Source organism: Chaetodon auriga, chromosome 5, assembly GCF_051107435.1.
Source record: "Chaetodon auriga isolate fChaAug3 chromosome 5, fChaAug3.hap1, whole genome shotgun sequence".
In the NCBI taxonomy this organism is placed as follows: domain Eukaryota; kingdom Metazoa; phylum Chordata; class Actinopteri; order Chaetodontiformes; family Chaetodontidae; genus Chaetodon; species Chaetodon auriga.
This window is the reverse complement of record NC_135078.1, coordinates 14,262,223-14,287,886: the sequence shown is the minus strand read 5'-3', so window position 1 is coordinate 14,287,886 and position 25,664 is coordinate 14,262,223. Positions and strand designations below refer to the sequence as shown.

The 25,664-nt window shown below is 42.1% G+C and overlaps 2 protein-coding genes across 2 annotated transcripts; one reads left to right on the top strand and one right to left on the bottom strand.

The window, feature by feature from the left end:
* Positions 1-2,478: 2,478 nt before the first annotated feature.
* Positions 2,479-12,434, bottom strand: naaladl1 (N-acetylated alpha-linked acidic dipeptidase like 1). Its single transcript, XM_076731119.1, has 19 exons — positions 12,235-12,434; positions 11,802-11,974; positions 11,083-11,204; positions 9,329-9,448; positions 8,847-9,039; positions 8,517-8,610; positions 8,315-8,419; positions 7,597-7,682; positions 7,384-7,503; positions 7,211-7,296; positions 6,809-6,872; positions 6,435-6,502; positions 6,223-6,314; positions 5,486-5,579; positions 4,905-4,986; positions 4,531-4,704; positions 4,026-4,113; positions 3,832-3,924; positions 2,479-3,114 (listed from the first exon to the last, which is right to left on the bottom strand). Exons 1-19 carry the CDS (start codon positions 12,432-12,434, stop codon positions 2,937-2,939), a joined length of 2,232 nt encoding a protein of 743 aa, XP_076587234.1. The 3' UTR covers positions 2,479-2,936.
* Positions 12,435-14,705: 2,271 nt separating this feature from the next.
* Positions 14,706-23,881, top strand: erap1b (endoplasmic reticulum aminopeptidase 1b). The gene is made up of 19 exons (XM_076731684.1): positions 14,706-14,948; positions 15,280-15,794; positions 16,160-16,298; positions 16,536-16,670; positions 16,808-16,928; positions 17,041-17,195; positions 17,482-17,595; positions 17,832-17,963; positions 18,241-18,372; positions 18,686-18,769; positions 18,997-19,154; positions 19,408-19,487; positions 19,621-19,804; positions 20,055-20,211; positions 21,267-21,451; positions 21,603-21,764; positions 21,936-22,076; positions 22,217-22,298; positions 22,488-23,881. The coding sequence occupies exons 1-19, from the start codon at positions 14,874-14,876 to the stop codon at positions 22,656-22,658; spliced, it is 2,922 nt and encodes a 973-aa protein (XP_076587799.1). The 5' UTR covers positions 14,706-14,873; the 3' UTR covers positions 22,659-23,881.
* Positions 23,882-25,664: the final 1,783 nt, after the last annotated feature.

The following is a 25,664-nucleotide window of genomic DNA, read 5'->3' as shown; positions in this document are numbered from 1 at the left end:
TTAACTACTTCAAGAAAAGCCATCATTAGAGCAGCCTGCGTTTGAGTTTCATGTTACAGTCAGGAGGAAAGCCAGTGAAGTTTGCACTTCTGTTTTGAAAGGCAATCTGAGGAAGTTTACTGAGAAAGAAAAGACGCTCACAAGTTTTGACAGCATCGCTGAATTGGAGAGAGATTAAAGATGATATTCATGTTGAAAAAATTTGAATAAAAAGTAATACGCACCAAACTGAGATAACCATGTTGACATCACCATGACATCATAAGGGTTTTTTTTTTTTCAACTTGACGACAAGAAAACATGACATAGCTGGTTTCACAGGCAGGGTAATTCTCACCATGACAAGGAAACTGAGCTTCATATGTAAAATTGGTGGTGCTGTGCTTTAAAACTAATCTTCAAAACAGCATCTTATTGAAAATAAAGAAGAGATTTCAGTCAACTAGATACTGAATGTGACAGGCTATTCCACCTCCACCCCTCAGAGACAAACGTGAAATAATAATGTAGAATACAATAAAGGAAGCAGCTGACAGTCACAAACGGAAGTCTGAGAACAGACATTCAGTTCGATTTCCATTCTTGCAGATGGTTACAAATCTGCATGAGAGGAACCTTAAAGCTAGAATGTGCTTCCTCCCCCGGCTTCTGCTGCACCACAGACACCGCTCATTGGCCCAGCAGAGACAGACTTTGGTTGTTCTGGGCACTTCTGCAAATATTGATGTCAAACCGTGTTAATGTCAAGTACGGCATTGCTGAAAAGAGAAGCCATCCTCTGGAAATATTCCACAGATTAAAATACGGAGGTACATCTATATATACAGCTCACCAACAAAACAGCCAGTCATTCCTGCAATACATAGTTCACAATGCCAGAAGTGTGTGCTTAAAAATAGGGATTATGGGCTGATCCTGAACTTGCAATTGTGTACCTTGGGTAACACCCAAAAGATGGTTTCCAAGAATGTCTGTTTGCTCACATACAGCAGCTAGACAAAACCACATGAACACAATTTAATGAAAGAAATTCTATATATATACATATACAGTACCAGTCAAAAGTTTGGACACATCTTCTCATTCATTAATACTGAAGACATCCAAACAATGAAGGGACACATATGGAAAGATGTAGTAAACAATAAAGCGTTAAACAAACCAGAATATGTTTTATATTTTGGCTTATTCAAAGTAGCCATAGCTAATGTGTTTGAGACCATCAGGTGTGTTGTGCAGAGGTAGGGTTGGTTCAAACGAGAGAGAGGTTTAAAGACTCTATTGTGTCCTGTGAAGCTTTGTATTTAATGATGGCTTAGGGAATTTGTAAATGTCAGGTTGGAGTTGTATTGTTCCGAACAGGGTATGAGTGTGTGTGTTCTTCTAAAACCTCCAAAGGAGACCACCTTTTTTTTTTTTTTAGAGAGAGAGAATAAAGGATACAAATCAATGAACCCACCTACCTTTCACACCTACCAACCCACACAAACAGCCACTCATTTCTACAGAGCTACCACAGAGTTGTGTTTCTGCAACGGCTAGAGGGGCTCAGGTGGGCGTGACTAGCACTGTGGCCTTGAGAGGAGGGGTCCGGATAAAACTAGTCCCTGAGAGATCTGTGTTTACAGGAGAGCCCAACAGGAAATTTAAGCATCATTGATGACATCCTCGTGAGGCGAATCTGTGAAATTAATTACCTATTAGTGGGCTGGGTTTTGTAGGCAGCACTGCCACTCAGCTTTTGTGACAGCGACACAAACACTAATACCAAATGCTGACTTTGCCCGTACGATTTTTTTTTTAAAGCATTTTCTGACCCCTGGTGGCAGGAGCCAGTATTGCGGCTCCACATCCAGGCTTGCAGAGGGGAAGCAGGCTGTAACAGGATGCAGCTGAGGCCCATAGAGTACATGCAGGTTTTCAATGAGGTGCAGTTTGTCAGTGCTGTTGAAATGTGCCAGACTTGACACATGAAATAAGTCATATTTTAGCCTGTTTGGAGCTCTGACAGTCATCTCATGTTGGAACACTTGCATATCAAAGTGCTGATTGGCTGATATCCCCGACAGCTGACAACCCCAATATGAAAAAAACCTTTGCACCAATTTATCTAACTCAAACTTTATCCCTCTGTATGCCATTACACCAAATATGCACTTTAGAGCACTGTCTTGATCTATTCAATTCTGCATCACAAACACATTAAATTTACATCACATCCCTCCGTTATAATGGCTCTGCAGCGCCTGCTTTTCTCTTTCCCATATAGTCTGGTGGCTCAGGGAGATGCCTGCTGTCAGAGGAAATACTCTGGCACACACAGACAGTCAAACACATCTTGTTCCAGCAGAAATGTGCTGCGGTTGATCTTTGAAATCCAGAGAGTACCATCATTCGCCTTTGCCAATCCACTAAAATCTTAATTCTGCAAGAAAAAAGAATAACGGAAAGACTTCTGGAAACATCTCTTCAAACTCATAGAAAAACATGAATTAGTTTACTGACATGTATAAACAACACTGAAAAGCCAGTTTAAACATAAATTTACACATTTAGATGCAATGGCAGCGTTCACTTAGAAATGTTCAGCTATCCTGTCATGTCCTCAGTTTTGATGAGGTGCAGCTGATGAGATACAAATTCCATGAAGTTAAACATCACCAAGATCAGAGCTGGTTATTGATTGCTTGACAAGGGAAACAAAGACAGTTTTTTTTCTTTTTGAAGAACATGGCAGGATAACATCTCACACTGAGCTTTACTCAGGTGGATGTTTGTGCCACTTACTTGTGACCACTGTTTTCTTCATTATAGTTCTTAGTGGTATTTATTGTCGTTCACTAACAGTTTGTGTACACTGAGAAGAATAACTGCAACTGTATTAACAACAACTGTTCATCTTCAATGAGCAAGTACAGTTCCTCCCTCCGCCTTGTCTATATGACGTCAAACAGTGTGCTGGCGGCGCCCTCGATGGCTTGGCTCAGGACTGACAGGTGGTAGTGTACTTCACCCCAGTCGCTGGACAGTCCCGATGACTCAGCATTAGCGTAGGCATCAGCCAGACCTGGGAAGGTTGGCTTGCCCGCACTACTTGAAGCCCAGATAACATGCCTGTGTATCACACAAGGAAATAAAGAACAATATAACAATGCTAGGCGATTGAACAAATAATTTAGATAAAGAGGTGTGTTGAGTCACAATGAATCAGATAATCTCTGTCAAACACTAAAGCAATGAGGAGGAGTGTAAGAGGGAGACAGAGAAGAAGAGAAATGGGATGGAAAAGATTTTCAGCAGAAAGGAAATAGCTCTGTGAATTTAATTGATCTCCAGAAAAAGTTTCAAGTATCTTTATAACATGAAGACCACGAGTCTATGGCCATGCTAGCAGCTTGGTGAGGCTGCACCGTGGTGAGCTACATACTAATGGCTCATGAGCTATACTCATGCCGATGCCAAGCAGGTATAATGTTTGTCATGTTCACCCTCTGAATTTTCATGCAAAGATTTGTTAATTAGCACTAAACACAAAGCACACTCGAGGCTGATGGGAATGTCTTTTGTTTTGCACATACTGTATACAAGATGAAAAGTCTAGGGATTACCAAAATTATTACAGCATAAGATACGAATGTCTGCAGCATTTCACTGAAGTCATCCAATTACGGTCAAGACATTTCATTCAAAATCGTCAAACTCATAGTGGCACTAGAGGAAAAGTTGAAGCTTCACAAACGTCAGTAGGACACATCATCTCGCATCTCCTCCTACTCTTTGTGTGCACTGACGTTGTGGTTAGCTTAGCTTTATTTTGAGACATCTTCTCACCTGTATGCATATTTATCCGGGAAGGCCAGAGGGTCCAAGAAAGCTCGATCCAGCAGCATGAGCTGGTCATTGATCCTTCTGGTCTTCAGCGGTCTAAGAGAACAGAGATGGAGGGGGAGGTCTCTGGCATTAATTTCTCTGTACATCACAAAGAAGATGACAACATGTCTGTATATGTATGTTTGTGCGCTTACGTTTCATTTGCCAGGTCTGAAGTGAGAATCACTTGGTCCAAACGAGTAGCTGCGCTGCGAAAGCTGGCCACTGCACGTTTTAGTGGTTCTGAAACAAGACACAGATGAGCTGTGCAGCCTCTCGGCAAAGATTTCACCCTCTCTAATCCTCTGTGACCACAAGTAGGAGAAACAGATGCTCCTTCTGTTGTTTGTTCTGTTCTTGGTGCAGCATGAAGACCGCTTTTTAGAGCTTATATCTTCAGGGTTTTCCTGCTACAAAGAGCATTTTGGTTACTGCAGGTTCCACTCAGAGATATCATCAATCTTGGGTCCAACAGTAAGTAATGCATTAAGTTAAGTGACTATTCCAGCTGCCTAGACCAAGATGGAAGCACACAAGTCAAGAGCATAAAAAACATAACACTGAGTGGCCCATTTGCAACACTGAAGTCTTGTCTTGACATACTGAAACAGAAAAAATTCCCCTGCATCACTGAAATATCTCTAACTGTCCTGTGCTTACCCATGGAGATATTCCTAGCTTGTAGTTCTTTCTGATAGAGGGTCACTGATACGTTAAGGTAGTCCTCCAGACTCTCAGCATAGTCAGTGCAGTTTAATGGCAACACCAAGCTGTCAGCCAATCGGATGAGGACGTTTCCCGCTGTCCTGGCAATGGCCTGGTGGCTGACGAACCCTGAGAGGAGGAAGTGGCAGAATGAGATGTTGAAGACAAGAAAACCTGAGAAATACAATGCATTTTGTTCAACTATAACAAATGTTAACATATTCGGAAACAGCCCAAAAGAAAACAATCTGTACTATTGTGACAGAAAAATGATCCGTGATTTATAAGAAAATGCCACATGTGATAACACGAGAGACATCTTTGCTCACCAGGATCAATGAACTTTGAGGAGTAGTCAAAGGTGTCATAGGCTGTGTGGTACGCAGGGTAAATCCGAGCATTTGTTTTACTCTGTATGAAGAAAAACATGCATATGATAGGAGTTACATGACTGACTAAATGAGTTCAGTTCACTCGTGACCTCTCCTCCCACATGTGAAAAACTTTTCTTGGCTGGCAGCTTATTCCAAACAAGAGACAAAATGAAAAAACAGAACAGAAGAAAACAGAAAACAGTACAGTATGGCAGCAAAGTGCAACACATTTAAGATCCAGTTGGCAGGGAGGAGGAATGTGTCTTGGACCCAGTGAAGAGAAACTAAACGACAGCAGAAGAATAAAATGATAAGGCTTTCAGCTGAGGCCACAGCACTGCACCACAGATTGAACAGATTTGTTATGCTTGTTGTTGCTGCCTGCCATGGCTCACATGTTTAGGTGGAAAAAATAAACTGTATTACATCTGAAGAAATGTTACCATACAAGGCTTCTACAGCACTCACACTGTCATCAGACAAAAATCTATTACAGCAAGTCAAAGGCAACACGTTCATGAGGACTTCTTTCATACCCTGTCGTATGTGTAAGAAATGTCCATGGAGGCGATTCCCAGGTAATGGACAAAGGCAGCGTAATCGCTCCCTGCTCCTGTCAGGTATCCCATTCTGTCAAAGGAAGACAGAAAAGAAGAATGTTCAGATGCAAATCACCTCACAACACAAATAACGAACGAATAATGAAAGCTGCAATGATTTACAGGAGCTATAAATAAAAAATGACTATGTGGGGTTATCTAAGCAGTCCGATAAGTCTGAGCTAATGATGGAGAGCAAAAAAAATGAAAATTGTAGCTACTGTTTTTGCTGAGCACGTCAGCTCTCTTTCAGCCGCACACAGTTATGTAAGCTGCATTTCCACCACAGGAACTTTCCCCAGGGACTAGAAACCTTTGGAGGAATTCAGTGCATTTCCACTGCAAGGATCAGGGTCTACACTGAGTTCAAGGGACATTATTTCAGTCCCTAAAAAGTCCCTGTTTAGAGACTAAAGTATGGGAACTTTGGAACATTTCTGATTAGTCGTGTTCTCACAGCATTTTATTTTAACCATCATTTTTCATAATCTGCAGGTCAACAATGGGCTGAGGGAACCTTTTAGTTTCTTGAAAAGTGGTTCCTGGGACTACAAGTTCTGGGTAACACAGCTTATGTTGTACAGATCCACACATACATCTACATGGTCATACTCCTCTTATGTTGGCCCTCTGCAATGCAAAATGTGGGAAAATTAGAAAGGCGTGATCGTTACCTGGGAATGGTTCCATGTGTTGGGCTTGTTCGGTTGGAATATCGGATCCAGTTGTCGTACACAGATGTGGAGTCCAGTCCAGGTGCATTGACCTAGAAAACAAACACATTTTTTATGTGTTTCTGGTGGTTTGTGGACAATAGTGTTGTTCAAGTTACAATGCTGGAAAGAAAATCCCGAACTGACACGAATTAAGTTTTGAGAGCGCTCACCTGTTTGGCAGCTTGGAAGATGACGTTCTGTACTGATGGCATCCCTGAAGCTCTGAGCGTGGCGTTGGCTGAGGAGTGGAAGACACATAAGTGTTTTGAATTAGCATCACTATTAACTTGCACAGTCAGCGATAACAACCTACAGTGGCAGCCATTGTACCAGTTCTTCATACATTTAACATTGTGTACCACAAAATAGTTCATGTCTGTCAACAAGATAGCGTCAAGAGCATCCTTAGAAACACCTGAAATTTCCAAATGTTTGCTTAACTACAGTGGCTGCATCACTCCAGGTGAACCCAAGGACTGAGACTATTACAAGACATTAGACATTTACTTTACTCCTGACAGGTAGTGCAGGTGGAGCATCTTACCAAAAACAGCTATATCCACATTGATGTAAGCAACGGTTCGTTCACTGAGCTTGGCGAAGTATTGCTGGAGAAAAGACAAGATCAAGGTCATAACTGTCACTGTATGTACTGTGAGTATACAAACAATACTGACTTCACTACTTGCCACTGCAGTGACAAATTATGGACAATGGATTAATGGTAAATTTAGTGCAACAGTAGCACAAGTAGAGAAAAGCGCTCAGCTCAGCAAAATTCTATTTCTTAAACAGGAATATCTGTCTAAATATTGCTAGCATTAGCTTACATTAGCCACCATAAGCTACTGTTCACACCAGGCCGAGAAAAGTTATATCTGACTGACACTCGGGAGTGTTTTATTGCTTTTTCATCTTTTCACTTGTACAAACTCTTGCCAATCACCTCTGTGTATTCTGCAGACCCAATGAGGCCAAACTCCTCTGCTCCCCAGCTTCCAAAGATGATTGACCTGCGAGGCCTCCATTTTCCTGCCACAGAGAGGAGCAGAGATGAACTCATTATCCAGCTCCATATGCAGAACAATTAGTCGTTCATTCAGGTATTAATTTCCTCACCCTGCTTGACCATCATGCCCAGCACTCTGGTCAGTTCCAGCATGACTGACGTCCCACTGCTCGGGTCGATGGCACCATGAACCCAGCTGTCCCTGTGGTTCCCATAGATCACGTACCTGTCTGTGGACGTAAACACAGAGCAGCTGCAGAGTAATCACAAGCTGAAAAGAGATGAAGTCTTATGGCAGATTTGGACATGGTTTCCAGTCTCACCTGGCTCGACACTCCCTCTGATAACTCCCATCACATTGGAGGAGTTCTTCACCTCTTCATAGTTGTAGATGTCCAGTTTCACGTCACTGGAAAAGAGGATCGTATTCAGAGCAACAAGGAATGGAGACAAATGTCCCACTGCTCCACTGCTGCCTCTCCAACATGATGTATTTAGAAAAGAAATGTATTACTCTCTTCTCTGGGATCTGAAAAAGTCTAGAAGATTCATTGCTATACGATACTTCTGCATGTTTCTTTAAGTGTGTAATTGCTTTACATGTGATATTTTAGGCTTTTCGTTGGCACACTTTAGTACAAAATAAGATGAAGGTCAAACTGCCATTCTGTTTTCACTTCATTATCTTTATGTTTCCTATTTGAATTGCTGAAATGGAGATATGTGCAGAATTCAGAGGAGTGGAACCAGGCTACAACGTTACAACATATATTTACAAAAATCAATTAAGCTGATGAGGTAAGGCATTGAATATATTGTCTTTGTACTGTTTTCAATTGAGTACATGTCAAGAAGGATTAACAAGTTATCACAATCTGTTTTATTTATGTTTTACACAGCCTCTTTTTTGGAATCAGGCTTGTAAAAATAGAAAGGTTTGATGATTATTTTAGAATTTAAACAGGTGCATTGTTCCGTAGAAAATGCTCCTTGATCAGCTTTAAATGCAGCTAATGCTTGAATTTGTCTGCAGTTGAGCACCTGTTGCTGAAAGCAGATGTCTGTTTGAACCCTGGGCCGCCAAAGTTGTAGGTACAGTTGAATGCCCCCTGCCATTCATCTGGAGCTGCTCCTCCACCTAGCTCACTGGAATGAACAATGGAAAAAACAAGTTAAAATTAGTTCATAAGCAGCAACTTTGGGCTGTATTAGTTCCTATAAACAGATGTGTCTCATCACAAACCAGATTAGTATGTAGGCATCCTCAAATCCGATTGGCTGAATTGGAATGGGAGGGATCCCTGTAATGTCCTCTGCAGGAATTCTGTAGGTTTCCTCTGCAAAATAAAGCACGATGCTCAAGGATTTAGAAATAAGTTACATGATAAAATAAAAAAATTAAAAATTACCCAGCTTTATCTTTATATGAAGCTGTATGTGGCTCTTGTAAAAGTGCCCCCTCGGATATTATTGGAGCCAAAGTGCAGCAGTAGTTAAGCAAACACACCATAAAAAAGAAAAACAATGTTATACATGAACCTCGTCTACCATGTTTACACAAGTCACTGCTTACCTTTGGCAGCCAGGTAAGGTGTGAGCAAGTCTCCATAGCCAGTCTTGAAAGAACCTCTCTCCACACCAGATGGCGGCAGGTACCAAGAGTGAGGATACGTCTCATTGATGTCTGACATGAGACCATCGTTGATGTCCAGAGGGTCTGTGTAGACAAGCACACCAACGACGCCGTAGGGTGCTGCATTGATGGCCTGGATGAAACACATGGCATCTGGTTGTCAGCTGAATATTGTTCATTCATTTGTCTTTTAATTAAAGTTAATGGAAGAGACATTTCCCCTGAATTGACTGAATTGTAAACTAATTATGTTGTAAAATGTTTGTCCTTCATACCCTTTCCTATCTCAATAAAAGCTATCGTTTAAGGATTAGAGGTGTTGGCTCTATTTATGACACTCAAAGCTCGAAAGCGAGTAACACAGTGACCCAACATAAACAGGATAGTCAGTCACTCACTAGTTAGCAGAAAGTGTGACTCACTTTATCAGCTCTTCCTGCTCCTCCGTATCTGGTGATAGCGATGGTCCCTCTGAGGTCCACTGTCTGGTTCAGCAGCTGGTAGTCACTTGGTTTCCCCTGGTTGGCGTAAACCAGTCTCCCCTAAAACCACCAAAAAATTCATCTTTGTGTCAACAGCAGCAAGTCAAGAAGCAACCCAGTGAACCAATGCAGTGCCAGATCATGTGAGCTTTTAATAACACAAATTTAGATAATCACAACAGCCTTTTGTTCTTTTTTTTTGTAGCTTGGGAGAGCTGGAAAATAGCACTTTCTACAAGAAACATATAAACTTCATCACATCACACTGCCTCCTGCGAATCCTTTCTCCCTTTCCTTCTTCACATCTTTATCTTATCACAGCCTCCTCTTTCATTAAATCCCTTATTATGGCCTCCTCCCTTCAATGGATGTTCACAGGTAGTAATATCACAGATAAACCAGGCTTATCCACTCTTAACAGATGGGCTCTTGTTGGTTTATTAACTCAGTCTACATCAGCGGTCCCTACCCTTTTTTTTTGCGCCACGGTCCGGACCGGCATATAAACGAATAAAAACAGATAATTAAAAATACAACCCAACATTACCCTGAATGTAGCTGTTGTAATTAGTGGGAGCCCTGCGCTTGTGTCTCTTCAACGAGGAGGCTTCATTGCCTGATTCGCGAGCCTGTCGCCACATATTACGCAGAGCGGACTTGGTGCGTCAGAATCACCTGAAGCGATAAACCCGTATTTTAAGTAGGACTGATATTATCTCTTAAATGCAGCTTTCTTTCTTTTGTAGGCTCTTCTTCTTCTGTCTCATCATTTGGCCTTTCCCCTTTCTGAAGAAACTCTCCAAAGACGTTTGTTTTTCACTCATTTTTGCGAGCTTTTGGGCTTACTTTTTTTACTACCGTATCACATGACCGAGACGAGCGGTTTGACATGTGTGCAGAGGCACAGGCGGATGCACCTGATTTTCAAAATAAAACTTCTTTCAGACTCTGATGATCAATAAAACATTTTTTGTTCAGTCTCTCTGTGCGTGGTGGGCTGGGGACCGCTGGTCTACATTACAACTTGCAATGTCACTGGTGCATGCAAGGTTTTAGCCGTCACATACGCCAGTTTGCTTTTAAAAGTATTCACGTTGTATAGACAAACTAAACGTCCAGATAAGCTTCAGATCTACTTTTGTTGTACCACCATTGTTTAAAACAGAAGTTTTATTGTCGTTTTTGAAGATTTTAAATTCTTAGAACATCGTTACAGTCAAGTAATGACTTGCAAGTCAAACACACGTTTTGTGTACAAGTACAATTAGTAAAACATTTGTATGAGCCCATACAATGACTGTCAATAACAGATAAATATTAATTATCTGTATCAAAAGATGAAGGAAGAAACAAGCCTCAAAGGCCATGAAAGGATAGCTTGTGTTATGTGAGGCAGGGATGTGATAATCATGTGATTTTCATTGTTTCAGTGATTTAATTCCCTTATTATTATTATTATTATTATTATTATTATTATTATTATTATTATTATTATCCCAATTATGAATGCTTCATTTCAGCAAACGGGCATTTAAACAGCCTCTTTTAAACAGGAAACATTGGATTAAAAGATATATTAGTAATCAAATGTAGTGGTTTGTCACCAAATTTAAATGAAGCTCAACAATTACTCTACAGACCCCTGTTGGCTGGTGTCAGGGATCTTTAAAGGAGCTAAACAGATTTTCAGATACCTTTGGGTGTCCAGCAGGGGAGTATGCAGCATACGGCTGAACCACCTCAGGATCATTTTGGTCTGAAGTATAATTCTTCTCTTTCTCTGTGGCGTTGTGCAGCACAGTACCAGCCGGGTTCACTGAAATGGACAACTCATGGTGACTTGTCTGCTGAGTCAGTAAAGTAAAAATCATCAGGTTGCTGGCAGAATAAAGACCTGCTCAGTGTTAGAAACCACAGAAATGCAGTCAAAATCTCTCTGATTGGGGACTTAGCCCAAAATTCCTGACAAAACTGGAACTAATCTGTGTGAAGTGAGTGAAGTGAAGTCAGTGTCTGTGTGTCTGAGTGTGGAATGTAAATGTTATTTCAAAACCAAAAAATATTACTTCCAGCTAAAGTTGGTATTGATGCAACACGATGGGAAACATGAGCTGAATGTCATAATTTATGAATGGCTTGAGGACTTTGGCTTCCCTGGGATGACCCTACAGATGTTGCAGATAAATCAAATGCAGTTCTCACAGCAGTAAATCATACAGCAAAGCACATGAAATAAAGCCTGTTGACTCTCTCCATCTTATACTGAAATGTTGTGCTCGACCTGCTGCCTGTTAATGACCCTTAAAAGATAATGAACCAGTGAATTTCATCATTTAAAAACATACTGAATGGAGAGGGATGGTGTGACTGTCCCCTCTTTCACTCCAGCACATTCAACAACTTGTCGACTCACCAACAGTGACTGTGTTGGGCCTCTTGGGGTCTGGGAAGGACAGGTAGACGCTGTACTCTTCTGTCCAGGCCTGGTCCAGGCCAGTTTGGGGGTCCTGCCATCTCTTTAGCATTAACTGCACTGTCTGCTCGTCTCCAGCTGTGGTGGCCATGTGGGGCACTTTTGTCAACTCCCTGTGGAGGAAGATGAGTATAATAAAAGTCTGACTGTTATATGTTGGATATTGAACAGTCTAAAACCTGAAAGGTCCACACTAAGGGCTATTCACAGGGGACCTCATAACACTGCTGATGAGCCTTCAGCTTATTTAGACATTAAGACAATGTGGAGGCTGTTTCAGTAGGTCTCACATGAACAATTAAAAAAAAAAAAAAAAAAAAAAAACCTCATTGAGAGACCAACAAAATCTGAATTTGAGCATTCATTCACTCACCTTAAGTTCTCCTGAATCTGGATGTTGTCCACCTGAGACAAGAACATCTCAATGAAGCCCTCGTCCACATCTTTCCCCACATCATTCACCCAGGACGGCGGCGAGCTGCTGCTCTTGGGGATACCGTAGTGACCGATGAGAATACCTGCGGTCAGTACGACAGCACCGCACACAGTCCCGATCAACACCTGCTTAATCATCCTCTTCCCAGGAATCAGGTCTTGGATGAGTTCACCCTCTCTTTGGTCTGCTTGACAGAGAGCTTTCTCCAAAGGTCAGGAGTGTTTCAGCGTTGCTTATGAATAAAGACTTATGCGAGACAAAATCTTTGCACCTGATTCCCAGATTATGACTGCAGCACCAGTGCAGCTGACCTCCCATAAGAAAGGGACATGCTCATTGTAAAGTTTACTCATTAATGTTTGCAGATGAGACTCAGATGGACTTTACTCTTTGTGTAAGGGGGTGTAAATCCTTTTATTTTCAATGTTAATACTCTATGTTAATACATGGAAAGTTGCATTTCGTCTGATATTCAGTCATGTCTCATTTATTTTTGTGTAGATCCTCACCGGATTCTAAAGTGAGATTATGATTTGAAAAATTTCTGAAAAGGAGGTCCTGGATGAAAAAGTGGCCCTCTACAAAGGGCTACGTTGGCCTAAAAGATGAACGCACTGACTAACAAAACCTAACTGAATTAGATTATACTACGTTGGCTTGAAGGCAATCGTTTGCCAAATTGTCTTTTCAGCTTTGTGTCATATTTTGAACAGCTGAATGAGCTGATGTTTTATCAGTCAAAGCTGAGGCAAGTTTGAAATGGCTCTGAAGTCTGTATCCTCATCTTCATTACATTAATAGCTTGTAAATCAGTCAGTTTATTGACTTAAAGACAACAACAGAAGCACATAAATAAGTACATAAATTGTATATTGTAACAAAGACCTCCTTGTCCGTGTCCTTGAAAAATGAACTCAGATCATCTGAGTTCTGTTAAACTGTGAGTCTCAGGATATATGCTGCAAAAACTCAGAAACAAGAAAAAAAGCAATTGATTGAGGGAAATATTCCTTAAAATAAGCACAATTATTGTATATCAGAACAGGAAGATTTAATTGAACAAGATTTTTAAAACAAGTAAAGAAATCCAGCCTCAAAGAAGCCACAGTTATCTTTATAGTTGTGCAGTGAGACTAAAACCAAATACATTTGTCTGGATGCACAGAAATTCTGTCTTCAACAAAACAGTTTTGTTCTTGTCATTATTGATCAGCTTTATAACTCTGGAAATTTTTGCTTCAAGCATTAAATTACTCAGAACCAGTAATAAAACCTGAGCAACAAGTTATAAAACCTCATAAAGATAATGGAGGAGGACAAATCTTGAAACAAGTGTAATGATCAAAAACTATGACCTAAAAACTGCTTGGCAAGAAGATTTATCTTGCCAGATCTAAAATCTTAGACTTGGACTTTTCTTTTTGCAGTGTAATAGCCCGATGGATAGCCACGTCTTTCATTCTGCATACCAATGCCCTGAGCACAGTCTTTGTTAGGGTGGCGCATGACTTCCTCTAATTCAATGTGCAACCTGTTTGATAACAGTCCTGTTAAAAATGAAGTGAAAAATCAAAAGTGGAATGGATTACGGGTGTGACTTTTGTGGAGTAAACAAAGAAACCATCTCATTCTCTCTTATTCTGTATTTATTGCAGGATGTTTTGGGCTGATTAGAAAATGTTTGTCTCTTGGGACTATTGAGCCACTGAGTGAATCATTCCCATGTTTTGCTTTACTTTGAGGACAACATGATTGAAAAATATCATGATCATGAAGAAAACTGGTCAAATTCCAAGACGATTAATTTCATTTTTAAATGAATTCAAATGTTAAAGCATCACATGAAATCAGTCACGAAAAAGCAATCGATCGGTCAATCAATCAATCAATCAATCAGTCAATCAAAGCAATGTTAGTGTGAGACAATATTATAGTTTGCTGTGTTGTCAAGTATTCTAACTTTATTTTCTTTTGACTGCTGACCCTTGAGCTGTGTATGTACATTTCTAGTAAACTGTACACTTAATTAAAATGACTTTCAATCTTCATCACAGGTGCATCGTTGCACTTGGCTTCAGAGGTTGACGAAAAGCTCCTTTCAAAGCCAGAGGAATTTATAATAAGTAAAAAATAAATAAATAAATAATCGGCTCAATTCATTTCAGTTGGTTCAGTACAATGTGTTTATGGACTGAAATGAGCGGTAATCATAGCAATGGCGCCCTCTAGTGGTGAAATATATCATAACGCAACCATAACAACACGGAACTTCCTGTTGTCAGAGGATGTTTCCTTCTATTTCCTACTTTACCGATCTGTCCCTCTTGATTTGGTCCACATTGATAGCTATAGAGTGACAAACTTGGTATTTTGCAGCATTTGACGGTCGTGAAAACGTTTCTCTTTGTAACTCATGTTTCCTGGACGGTGCGTCTCAGCAGCAGACATGAACAGACGTCCTGACATCAGAAAGCATCTTCTCTGGAGTTTCCAGTCGTCTGTCCACAGCTGGAAGTCCTGGTGATCCAGCTAATGAACTCAAACAGAGGACACCGTTTCCTCTGGTGTGTCCCAGCATGCAACACGTCCTTCATCTGTTTCACTTTCACTTTGAACCATTGCTGATTAAACTGCGCGGAGAAGACGACACGGTGAGCTGAGCGTTTTACAGGAACTGAGAGACAGCTGGCTGCTGTTAAGACTGTCAGAACAGATGATTTTACAGCCTCAGTGTTGGTGAAATAAGAGTTTTCCTTGATAGGGATTCGTGACCGTAAATGAATGGAAATGTGTGTCAAACGAAAATGTGGCACTTCCACTTCACTTGTCGTGTGTGTGCGTTGTCATTGTCTCTCTTATTGTGTGTGCGTGGTTAAATTATTCAGCTTTCATCGAGTTTTAACAAAAAAAAGAAATAAATGTACAATAAAGCTTCAGTATTTCTGAACATAATGAGGTGTTTGTGTGATATTTGCATTTCAGGTGAGAGGACTTCCTGCTTCCACCATGTTAGCGGCTCCTCTCCTGCTCCTCCTCTTCGTCCCCTTTCCTCCCTCGTCAGGAGCGCAGCTACCAAACCAAGGCCAGGCCCAAGATGGCCCAGTAGCCACAAATGGCCAGCCATTCCCCTGGGAACGCATGCGACTTCCTAAAACCATCTCCCCCCTCCACTATGACCTGACCATCCACCCCAACCTGACCACCCTGGACTTCAGCGGCGTTGCTCGTATCCAGCTGGACGTGCACGAAGACACCAGCACCATCGTTCTCCACGCCAAGCAGATGCAGGTATCCAATGTGCTGCTCCTCGCACCTGAAGGTGTGAGGCCTCTCCAGGTTCTGGAGTATCCTCAGTTCCACCAGCTCGCCCTGCTGTCCGACTCTGTGCTGACCAAAGGAAGGAGGTATGAAGTTCTGCTGGAGTTTGCTGCCAACTTGTCTGACAGCTACCACGGGTTCTACAAGAGCAGCTACCGCACCAGGAGCGGGGAAGTCCGGTATGATTCATTTTTCTCTGTTTCCTTTAAAGGAGCTGTATATAGCATTTTAACATCACTGGATCTGTCCCCCGTTAATCTGAGATATAAACGCAATAAATCAACACCATGAGAGACAAGATTGGCTTTTTAGAACTGCTTTTTATTGGGTTTGCTGATGTGTTCGAGACACAGAACTACCAACAGTACCACAAGTATATCAGTAATCAGTCATGTTGATGAGAGTCTCATTTATACAACAAATATGGAATTGATTCATTATTAAATGTCTGCATACAGCAACTTTAATGATCCTTTTAGTCTTCTTACAGCATGTTATGTTACAGGTAATATAACTTTTATTTCACTGTTATTTGCATCATTAGGGTTCTGGCATCCACACAGTTTGAAGCCACCTTTGCTCGTGCAGCCTTCCCCTGTTTCGATGAGCCGGCCTTCAAAGCCAACTTCACCATACGGATTATCCGAGAGCCACGTCACATAGCCATATCCAACATGCCTAAGGTGCACATGCATGCAGCAGTATCTGTTTGCTTTCAGTACAAGAGAGGGATTACGGAAGAATTGGTTAATAACATTGAGTTCTGTCTTCATTGTTGCTGTCAAACAATGAAACACGAACAGTAAAGAAGCATGAAGAGCTTTAAAGACGTAATAATTCACCGTACTCTCTCTGTAATTGGCCGGTTAACCTCTCCTTTCTTTTCTCCATCTCGCTCACTGCACACCTGTGTTTCTCAGCTAAAAACTGTGGAGCTGCCAGGTGGTTTGCTGGAGGATCACTTTGACACCACCGTGAAAATGAGCACTTACCTGGTGGCCTACATCGTGTCTGACTTCCTGTCTGTGAGCAAGACCACCCAGCATGGTGTGAAGGTGAGGAGGACAGCAGACGCTGGCCATGCTGTCATTTAGCTCTCTCACTTTGAGTAACCTAACAGCCATGAATCTGTTGGTGAAACTTAACATACTGCTGTAACATGAACACTGAGGAGTTTGTTCCTCCCCATCAGATTTCAGTCTACGCTGTGCCTGAGAAGATCGACCAGACGGCCTTCGCTCTGGATGCTGCTGTCAAGCTGTTGGACTTCTATGATGACTACTTTGATATTCCTTACCCGCTTCCCAAACAGGGTCAGTGGAAATGCATGTTTTTACCATGTTATTGTTATTGTTATGAACCAGCAGGTGACGTGGATGTATCATATTTATATCGTATTTATGTGCTTGCTGTTGCTCCCTGCAGACTTGGCTGCTATCCCTGACTTCCAGTCAGGAGCAATGGAGAACTGGGGGCTGACCACCTACAGAGAGACGGGGCTCCTCTTCGACCCTGAGAAGTCCTCAGCTTCAGACAAACTGGGTCTCACCAAGGTCATCGCCCACGAGCTGGCACACCAGGTAGCTGGCCTGCATCTGTTTTAAGGAATAAAAGAAACAAGTTGGCGTCACAGTTCGTCATTCCGTACAAAATAAAGTTGCTTCACCTGTAGGGGCGGACATTTGCTGTTAGAAGCCGAGTCTCGTGCTGCAAGCTGATGCTAAATATCAGCATGCGCAGTAGTTACAGATCTGGTCTCATCCAGAGTCTCAAGTGGCGTTTAACCGTTTAAACACCTAAAGATGCATTTGTGTGTTAAATGCTCTTCTTCCATCCAGTGGTGTTAAATGCTCTTCTTCCATCCAGTGGTTTGGGAACCTGGTGACGATGGAGTGGTGGAACGACCTGTGGCTCAATGAGGGTTTCGCCAAGTTCATGGAGTTTGTTTCTCTCGACATCACCTACCCGGAGCTGCAAGTGGTGAGAGCCCAGCACAGGAAACCGACCCGTGTCTTACTTGAAACATGTGAATGAGCAGTCAGAGTCTGCCGTACAGTACAGTGTATCTTTTCTTATTCATTCTCTCCATCTATTTGTGCCTCTCCAAGTTAACGTCAGAAGGCAGAATAAGAAAGATATGAATGGTACAGTGTAGCATAAGCACTGGAATATATTGCAGTGGGTATGTTCCTGTAAATACACTTCCTTTCTCCCAGGATGACTTCTTCTTGGGGAAATGTTTTGAGGCCATGGAGGTGGACTCGCTCAGCTCCTCTCACCCAGTCTCCACCCACGTGGAAAACCCCACGCAGATCCAGGAGATGTTCGACGACGTGTCGTATGACAAGGTCAGCCTCACTCTGTCAGAGGACCAATCCTGTGGTGTTGATGCACTCGGGTGTTGGAGCTGTGCAAACAGCGATCTGGACACTCGGTTAAAAGCAGACTCATCGGATGGCGTGCCAATTATTTATATGAATCATCATTTGCATAATTTAGTTATTCCCAAATATGCCATCAAAGCAAAATTAACAAAGAGCTGAAAGTACTTACAAAAGTGCAACAGAAAGTAGTTGAATTGTTCATTTTCAGCATTCCTGTGTGTTTTTTTTATTTTGATCTCAGGGAGCGTGTATTCTGAATATGCTTCGGGACTTCTTGACTCCTGAGGCCTTTGAGATCGGCATCATCCGATACCTCAAGCGCTACAGCTACCAAAACACTGTCAACAGCCACCTGTGGGAGAGCCTGACTAATGTGAGTGACGTGTGTGTGTGTGTGTGTGTGTGTGTGTGTGTGTGTGTGTGTGTGTGTGTGTATTGGTCCGTGGCTGAGGGATACTCAACAGTATTTGGTGTCACATTTAAGTCACTGTTCACTGTTTAAAGTTCGGAAAATTGTGCTGAAAATTTTGGATTTGACAATGAAAATCCAAAGACAACGGGACAATAAAGTCATAATGTTTTTGGCGGGACACCTCTGCATGATGATTGACATCTGGTCACATTGACCTGTTTCAGAATGTGTCCTCTCAAAGTTTCTGCTAAACTTTTGTGCTTCTATCCACCAGGTTTGCAGCTCGGATGATCTGGACGAAGGCCGAATGAGACACAAGGAATTCTGCTCCAGACGCAACAGCCAGTCTGGAGCTTCAGTACGTTTTCATGCTTTGTGACACACGAGTTCAACTAAGCACAAAAAAAATCTTATTTTCTGTTTCTTTTCAAACTATTTTACAAACATGATAATTTTCTACTCACTACACATATTCTGTATTTCCCAGATCTTTGTATTCCACTCATGTCTATGGCAGTGCTGTGAATCTGTGACTGTTTATGATATCAAAGCATTTTAATGTGTGATGTATGTATGCATACGCAGAAATGGTTCTCTGGGGATGAGCTGGATGTCAGGGCCATCATGGACACCTGGACACTGCAGGAGGGCTTCCCGCTGGTCACTGTGGAGGTCAGAGGTCGCGAGGTCAGGCTGAGTCAGGAGCGTTACCTGAAGACAGACGACCCCTCCCTCACTCAAGGGTAAAATGTCAAATGTTGGGTGCCATGGCAGATAACATGAATGTAGAGTGTCAGTCCTTGCAGAGGTCCCTCTTCCTGCATTTGAAGTAAAAACCTGTTTATAAAAATAGTCGGGACACCAAACACTTTCAATGGGTGACAAGTTGGGACTGCAGACAGTCAGTTCGGCACCTGGAATGGGGCCTTCAGAAATGTGCAGGTTAGCCATGCCATGTACACCAATGCACATGCAATTCTGGTTGTGTGTTGATAGATTCCTGTGGCAGATCCCACTGACCTACAGGACCAGCGCCTCTGAGACCATCCACCGCTTCCTGCTTAAGACAAAGACTGGTGAGTGTGCTGCTCAGTGTGAGGATGCTGACCTTTACATTGTTCTTTTTATACCTTTTATGCACATACATGGAATTTTAATTCTGCAAGTCGTCTTCATGTCAAAGCTTGTCTCCACTCCTCCTCCATGCAGACGTCCTGTACCTGCCGGAGGAGGTGGACTGGGTGAAGTTCAATGTGGACATGAGCGGCTACTACATGGTCCACTACGCAGGTGAAGGGTGGAACTCCATTATCAAACTGCTGCAACACAACCACACAGCCCTGACAGGCAACGACCGTGCCAACCTCATCCACAACGTCTTCCAGCTGGTCAGGTCTGTTTGAAGATCGAACACTAACAGCTGAACCTGCGTCACACGATAACTACTTTTAATGAAGGAATAGGATTGGCTTAATGTAATGTTAATGTTGGCAAAGTGGTTTGTTCGTTTGGAAATTGACTGTTGCCGTACTGTTCTTTTAATCAGCCAAATTTAAAAAAAAAAAAAACAACCTAAAATTCAATGACTGCAAAAAGGAACATTAGTGCAGCATGGTGTTGATTTGTGGTCGCGTGTGTTGCAGTGTGGGGAAGGTGAGGCTGGACACGGCTCTGGAGCTGTCTCTGTACCTGTCCAGAGAGACTGAGATCATGGCTGTGACTCAGGGCTTTGGAGAGCTCGTACCTCTCTACAAACTGATGGAGAAGAGAGACATGGCTGCCGTGGAGAACCAGATGAAGGTTAGTGAAAGCAGACAATATTTCATGTACACTGTCGTTTAAAAGCTTGATTCAGTACAGTCAGATGGCTGAGACACGGTATTTTTGAATGGTTGGATGGTTGTAGAAAGTAAAATAGATGTTATTTTTGTATTATTTTGTATGAAGGGTTTGAAAAAAAGGAATGTTTTGTAGGTGGAGAACAAAACACTGTACAATGGTTCATCAAGAATGACAGCTTAAAGGGAGGAAAGTGACAGAGATGCCTCTGAGCAACAGTTCAGTAAGAATAGAAGAAATCTCCAGTTACTGGTAAAAGAAATGTAGATGCTTAGCATCAAAATCTGTGCAGATTTAAACAGGAACAGGTTGTTGTTTCAGTTTCGAGTGGACAATAATGCCTATAACAAGCTGGAATTAACAGACTCGTTGCAATAGCAAAGCTATTCTTAAAACTAACTAAATAAAAGGCCAGTCTAGTGTTAGCACTGTTGGAATTTAATCACAGAATATCAGCTGAACATACTGGACTGAAAAAACACACTTTAAACCGACTCAGTCTAAACACTGAGTAGACTGCAGATGGCCCAAAGAAAAACGCATTCCCTAAAATTTAGAGCCTAATTGCAGGTGCAGTTGTGGTTCAGTAATGATGTAGGCTCACTTATAGGTTTCTCAAATCAAAGCGTATTTGGGGGAAAATGGTTGTTACAGTATTCTAACCCTGTCATACAGCGCTGTGCTGGACATTGACTAGGTGGAAGTTTTAGTAGTTTAAATATTCTTCTTCCTCTTACTGCCTTTGCTGGTGCATTGCTGATTCCTGGCACATTAACAGCAACTTCTCTTTTGTCAATGATTACAGTACAGGCTAAAACTGACAATTCACTTCCACATTCCTTTGATTAATTCATTGATTATTTTGTTTGTAAAATGCCCAAAATGATGACAATCGACAATACTACTGCATATAATTGTTTACTTCAGATCCACCAAGCAAATAAGATCAATTTTTAGTGAAACTTTTACATCATAAATGAGTAAAAATAGACTGACTGACTGCATGTGTGTCTCAGGACTACATTGTAGATCTGTTCCGGGGCCTGATTGACCGACAGGAGTGGACTGACTCTGGATCAGTGTCTGAGCGAGTGCTGAGGAGCTACTTGCTGCTGTTCGGCTGCGTCAGGAACTACGCTCCCTGTGTGACCAAAGCCACGCAGCTCTTTAACAAGTGGAGGGACTCAGACGGCAACATGAGGTGAGTCCTAAAGAGCACACCAGCGGCTTCCTTCGCGTATTTGTTCTTCCTCCCTGTAGAAAGAGCTGAACTTTTAAGGTTTATATGCACTTTTATGTAAGATCAAAAGCTTCCAGATAGTTACTGAACCGAAAGCCTTCTCTGTTTTCAGCCTCCCTGTGGACGTCACCATGGCTGTGTTTGTGATCGGAGCTCGAACACCAGAGGGGTGGGACTTCCTGTTTGAGAAGTACCGCCACTCGCTGCAAATGTCTGTAAAGAGCCGCATGAAGACTGCAATGTCCGTCAGCCCCCTGCAGGACAAGCTCAAGTGGTGGGCCTCTGCAAGCACTTTGTTCCCCGTTCTTTTCAGACTCTCCACCGTCGTCCTCGCCGCTCTCGCCCACTGATTTCTTAATTTTTATCTCTTTCTGCCCCTTCATTATCCTCTTGTGTCCCTCCTATTTCGCTCAGCATTTCCTTTTACTCTTATTTCCGTCTGCAGGATGATGGAGCAGAGCCTCCACGGTGAGGTGATGAAGACTCAGGACCTCCCGGACGTGGTCGTCTCCGTCAGCAAGAACCCACACGGCTATAAACTGGCCTGGGACTTCCTCCGAGCCAACTGGCACACCATGATCAAGAAGTCAGTCAGCCCCGTCATGCATATGCAATACATTCCTCTCTCATTTTCTCAAATCTTTCAAAATACTTTTTCCACGAAACGTTAGCAGAGTTGTGTATTCTGAACTTTGAATTGTGACTCTGTTTGCTTCAATGCTGCAGATTTGACTTGGGCTCTCACACCATATCATACGTGGTGACCGGGGTGACCAACCAGTATTCTACCAGGGAGATGTTAGACGAGGTAAGCCGGGTCGGTCTATGGAGAGTGTTTGCTGTAGCCCCAACATCCTGGCTTCTTTATTTGAAATGCATCTGATTATTTATGTATGCAAACAAGTGTAAATCCACTCTTTGGCTTATGTCCACATGTTTTCTACATCTCCTGTCTCTCCTATCTTGCTATAATTTGATTCCTTTGCTCTGTGCTCAGGTGAGAGGCTTCTTCGGCTCCCTGACCGAGGAGACGGGTTCAGAGATGAGGTGTATCCGGCAGACCTACGAGACCATCCAGGATAACATCCGCTGGATGGACACCAACCTTCCTCTGCTGCAGGCCTGGCTGGACAGACGCAGCCGAAGAGCCGTGCATGAAGATTTATAGCTTCAGGGTAAACAAAAAAAATGGAGACTGGACAACTAGGTCACTAAAGGCAGAATCAACAAGAGGCGTGGATGCAAGGCTCTTGGAGTCAGAGTTTAATCAGAGATTTGATGACTTGCAAGTCAGCTTTGATTATAACACCAGTGACCCCTGACTCACCCTCCCTAAATGTAAAGATAAAAAAACCAAAACCTTTGGTTCCTGAGCCGTCTCAGTGTGTGTTGTTAATGACCCCAAACCTGACTGATTGACTTGGGACTTATGTGTCACCACTTAGGACTTACTTGTGACTGACAAAACAATGACTTTGTGCCACCTCCGTAAACTACAGCCTAAAGATGAAGCTGCTGTTAAATGGGGGTGTTTCTCAGGTTCAAAGAGATCCGAGAAATAACGGACTTCCTTAAAGAACCCCCATATGAGGCTTGACGAGGTAACATCAATATGAAAAAGGGTCATTCCTCACCTTAACATTTGTGCTCAGAGTTGTGTATGTGTGTGTGTGTATGTGTGTGTGTTTTCAGGATTTGTGTTTTGGGTGAAATGAAGTGTTGGTGTGTGAGTTTTTACCTGGAAGTTCAAGATGTTCAGACAGTGTTTCCTGTGTGAATATTGTTGGAAAGTTTCCTTCATGCTGCATTATCACTGCAGAGAGCAACAATATAGATATTGTGCATCATTGTGCAAAATAGTAAATATTATATTTTTGTCCTCAAATATTTAGGAACCAGACCACTCCATCTCATTTAACGTGAGAAAAAAGAAAGAGAGAAGGCTTACTGCCTCCAGCCTGCAGTGAAAATGCTAAAGAAATGTGAGACTATGAACCTGGATGAATGCTGTTTAGTTACCGTAAAGCACGTGTAAGGTTTTTGCACAGTGTGAAGGTTATTGAATCATAAAAGGCTTAAATCTGCTTAAAACTCAAGATAACAGTGCTGTAAGATACGTTTTTTTCCTTGAGTTCCCAGTTTTGGCAATATGAAGATAAATTCTGACAACACTGGTCCTTCTTGGCAGCATTTTAGCACATTTATTAAAATTGTCATATAGATGACAAAAGAAAGTGCACTATAAGGAAGGCTTTATTCAACACAGCAGTGCTTTATGGTACTGTAAAATCCCTCCTCTGTAGGACAGGATTCAGAGCAATTCTGTTATTTTGTGGGGCGAATGTTGTGTTGGCTGAATAAAATGTTGGATCAATAAAGTTAATTTGACTTAATTTCAATTTGTATTTCTGTTTTTGTACTGTGTTCCATTGTTTTGGCAATCCTTGCATGTTAAGTGCTGGAAGTTTTACAGATGAAACCTTTGTACCCTGTCACCCCTCTGATCAGCAGGTCACACACTCTGCAAGCAATAAAGATTCAATTTCTGGCATTCTGGGGTAATTTCACAATCCTCTGAGTCACCTGTGTTTCCGCTCAGTCACACACACTCACACAGTATAAAACCAAACTTCAGCAGGTGGCCAAACTGTTTGAGGAGTATTTGTCCAATTTTCAACAATCACTTGTCAACGGAAGTCCTACTCAGCATGAGACAACAGTTGCATAATGTGCTCTGGTCCTCTGGGGGACGTTTCTCAAGGCTGAAAATAACCTCTGATGATGTCATCGGGATATCAGCAGGGGTTATCTTAGTTTGGGTTTGAAGACAAACAGGGGTGGTGTGTGGAGTGTGGCCATCGAGGTGCATTATGGTAAATGTAGGATGCAGGGGTTTAGGAGTTTGACTCATACTGGACTAAAACTCCAGATATCTGAAGTCTGACTGTCCTTGTTTGTCTCTGTCTCAGTCTTTTGCAAATGTCCCAATTTTACTGTTGGCCTGATCCATAATATCAGAGCCCCTGTGAAAACCTGAATTAAAGAAAGAAAAAAAAACCCTCTTTAATTTATTCTGAGAAAATCAAGTGTGCCAAGAATTTTTGAATTGTTGAGCATGATCTGAATGTACGTTCACACACACATAAGGCTCGAGCTCTTCCTCCACAGAATTTTAGAAGACAGAGGGCTTCAGCAGCTGTCTGCGATAAAAGCTGTGTCTTCACCTGTCGCTTTGACGCTGGAGCACCAGTATTGACCATATGCTCATGTAAACACTGGGGAACCTCAATAAAGGTGCTCCTGACTTGGGAAACATGCTTGTAGTTTTCTCTCTCCTGCAGATCATAATTGTTTTTTGAAGGATTTTTATTCTTTCTGCTCAATCTGTTTTCAAAGGTTTATTTGTTCGTCCTCTGCTGCTCGTGTTTTTAAGGTCATTTAGCTCTCGGCTGAGGCCTTGTGCAGAAAGGTAGCTGTTACTTTAAATCTTTAAATGTTGCCATAAATTCTTATGATGGACCTTTAGCACAAACTAATAAAACACACACCACCCAGCTGATAAAACACACACAAACATTCATATATGTGAGTGTATATTCATAAGAAAAACACCTGTGTGTGTGTGTATATAAGATAAACATAAACTAAAATACACAGGAAAGAATACTTACATATCTGAAAGTGTTTCATGGGTTGATATACATGCTGGGGTTTGCACTCAGTTACACGCATGCACGCACACACTCAGACACACACCGCCCCCTCATCAGCACACCCACAATAGAAACTGCACTCTGCTCTGGTGAGTTTTCCCTCGCAGTCGTACACCTGAGGAGAGCCGTCTCCGGACTGGAGGTAAGAGTTGGCCTTTCTGCTTCTGCTTCCCGTTTATGAAACTTAACAGCTCAATTTCTGAAAGCTGAATCTCACTATCGAGTATCTCAGATGAGCCATATTAGGAGCTGTTTGTTTGTCTAGTCAGTATTTACGGACCTGGCCCCTGTTCCAGTGTGCTAACCGGTCACGTCCCCTGCATTTTGACCTCACTCCCCTCTCATGTCATTTTTGTGGTCTTTGCTTGTTGTCTTGCTTTGTTTCATAATCTATTCAGTATATAAAAAGCTGTGATGTTTGACCACCTTAAAATATGTACACAGTACAAGATCAAGGGCTA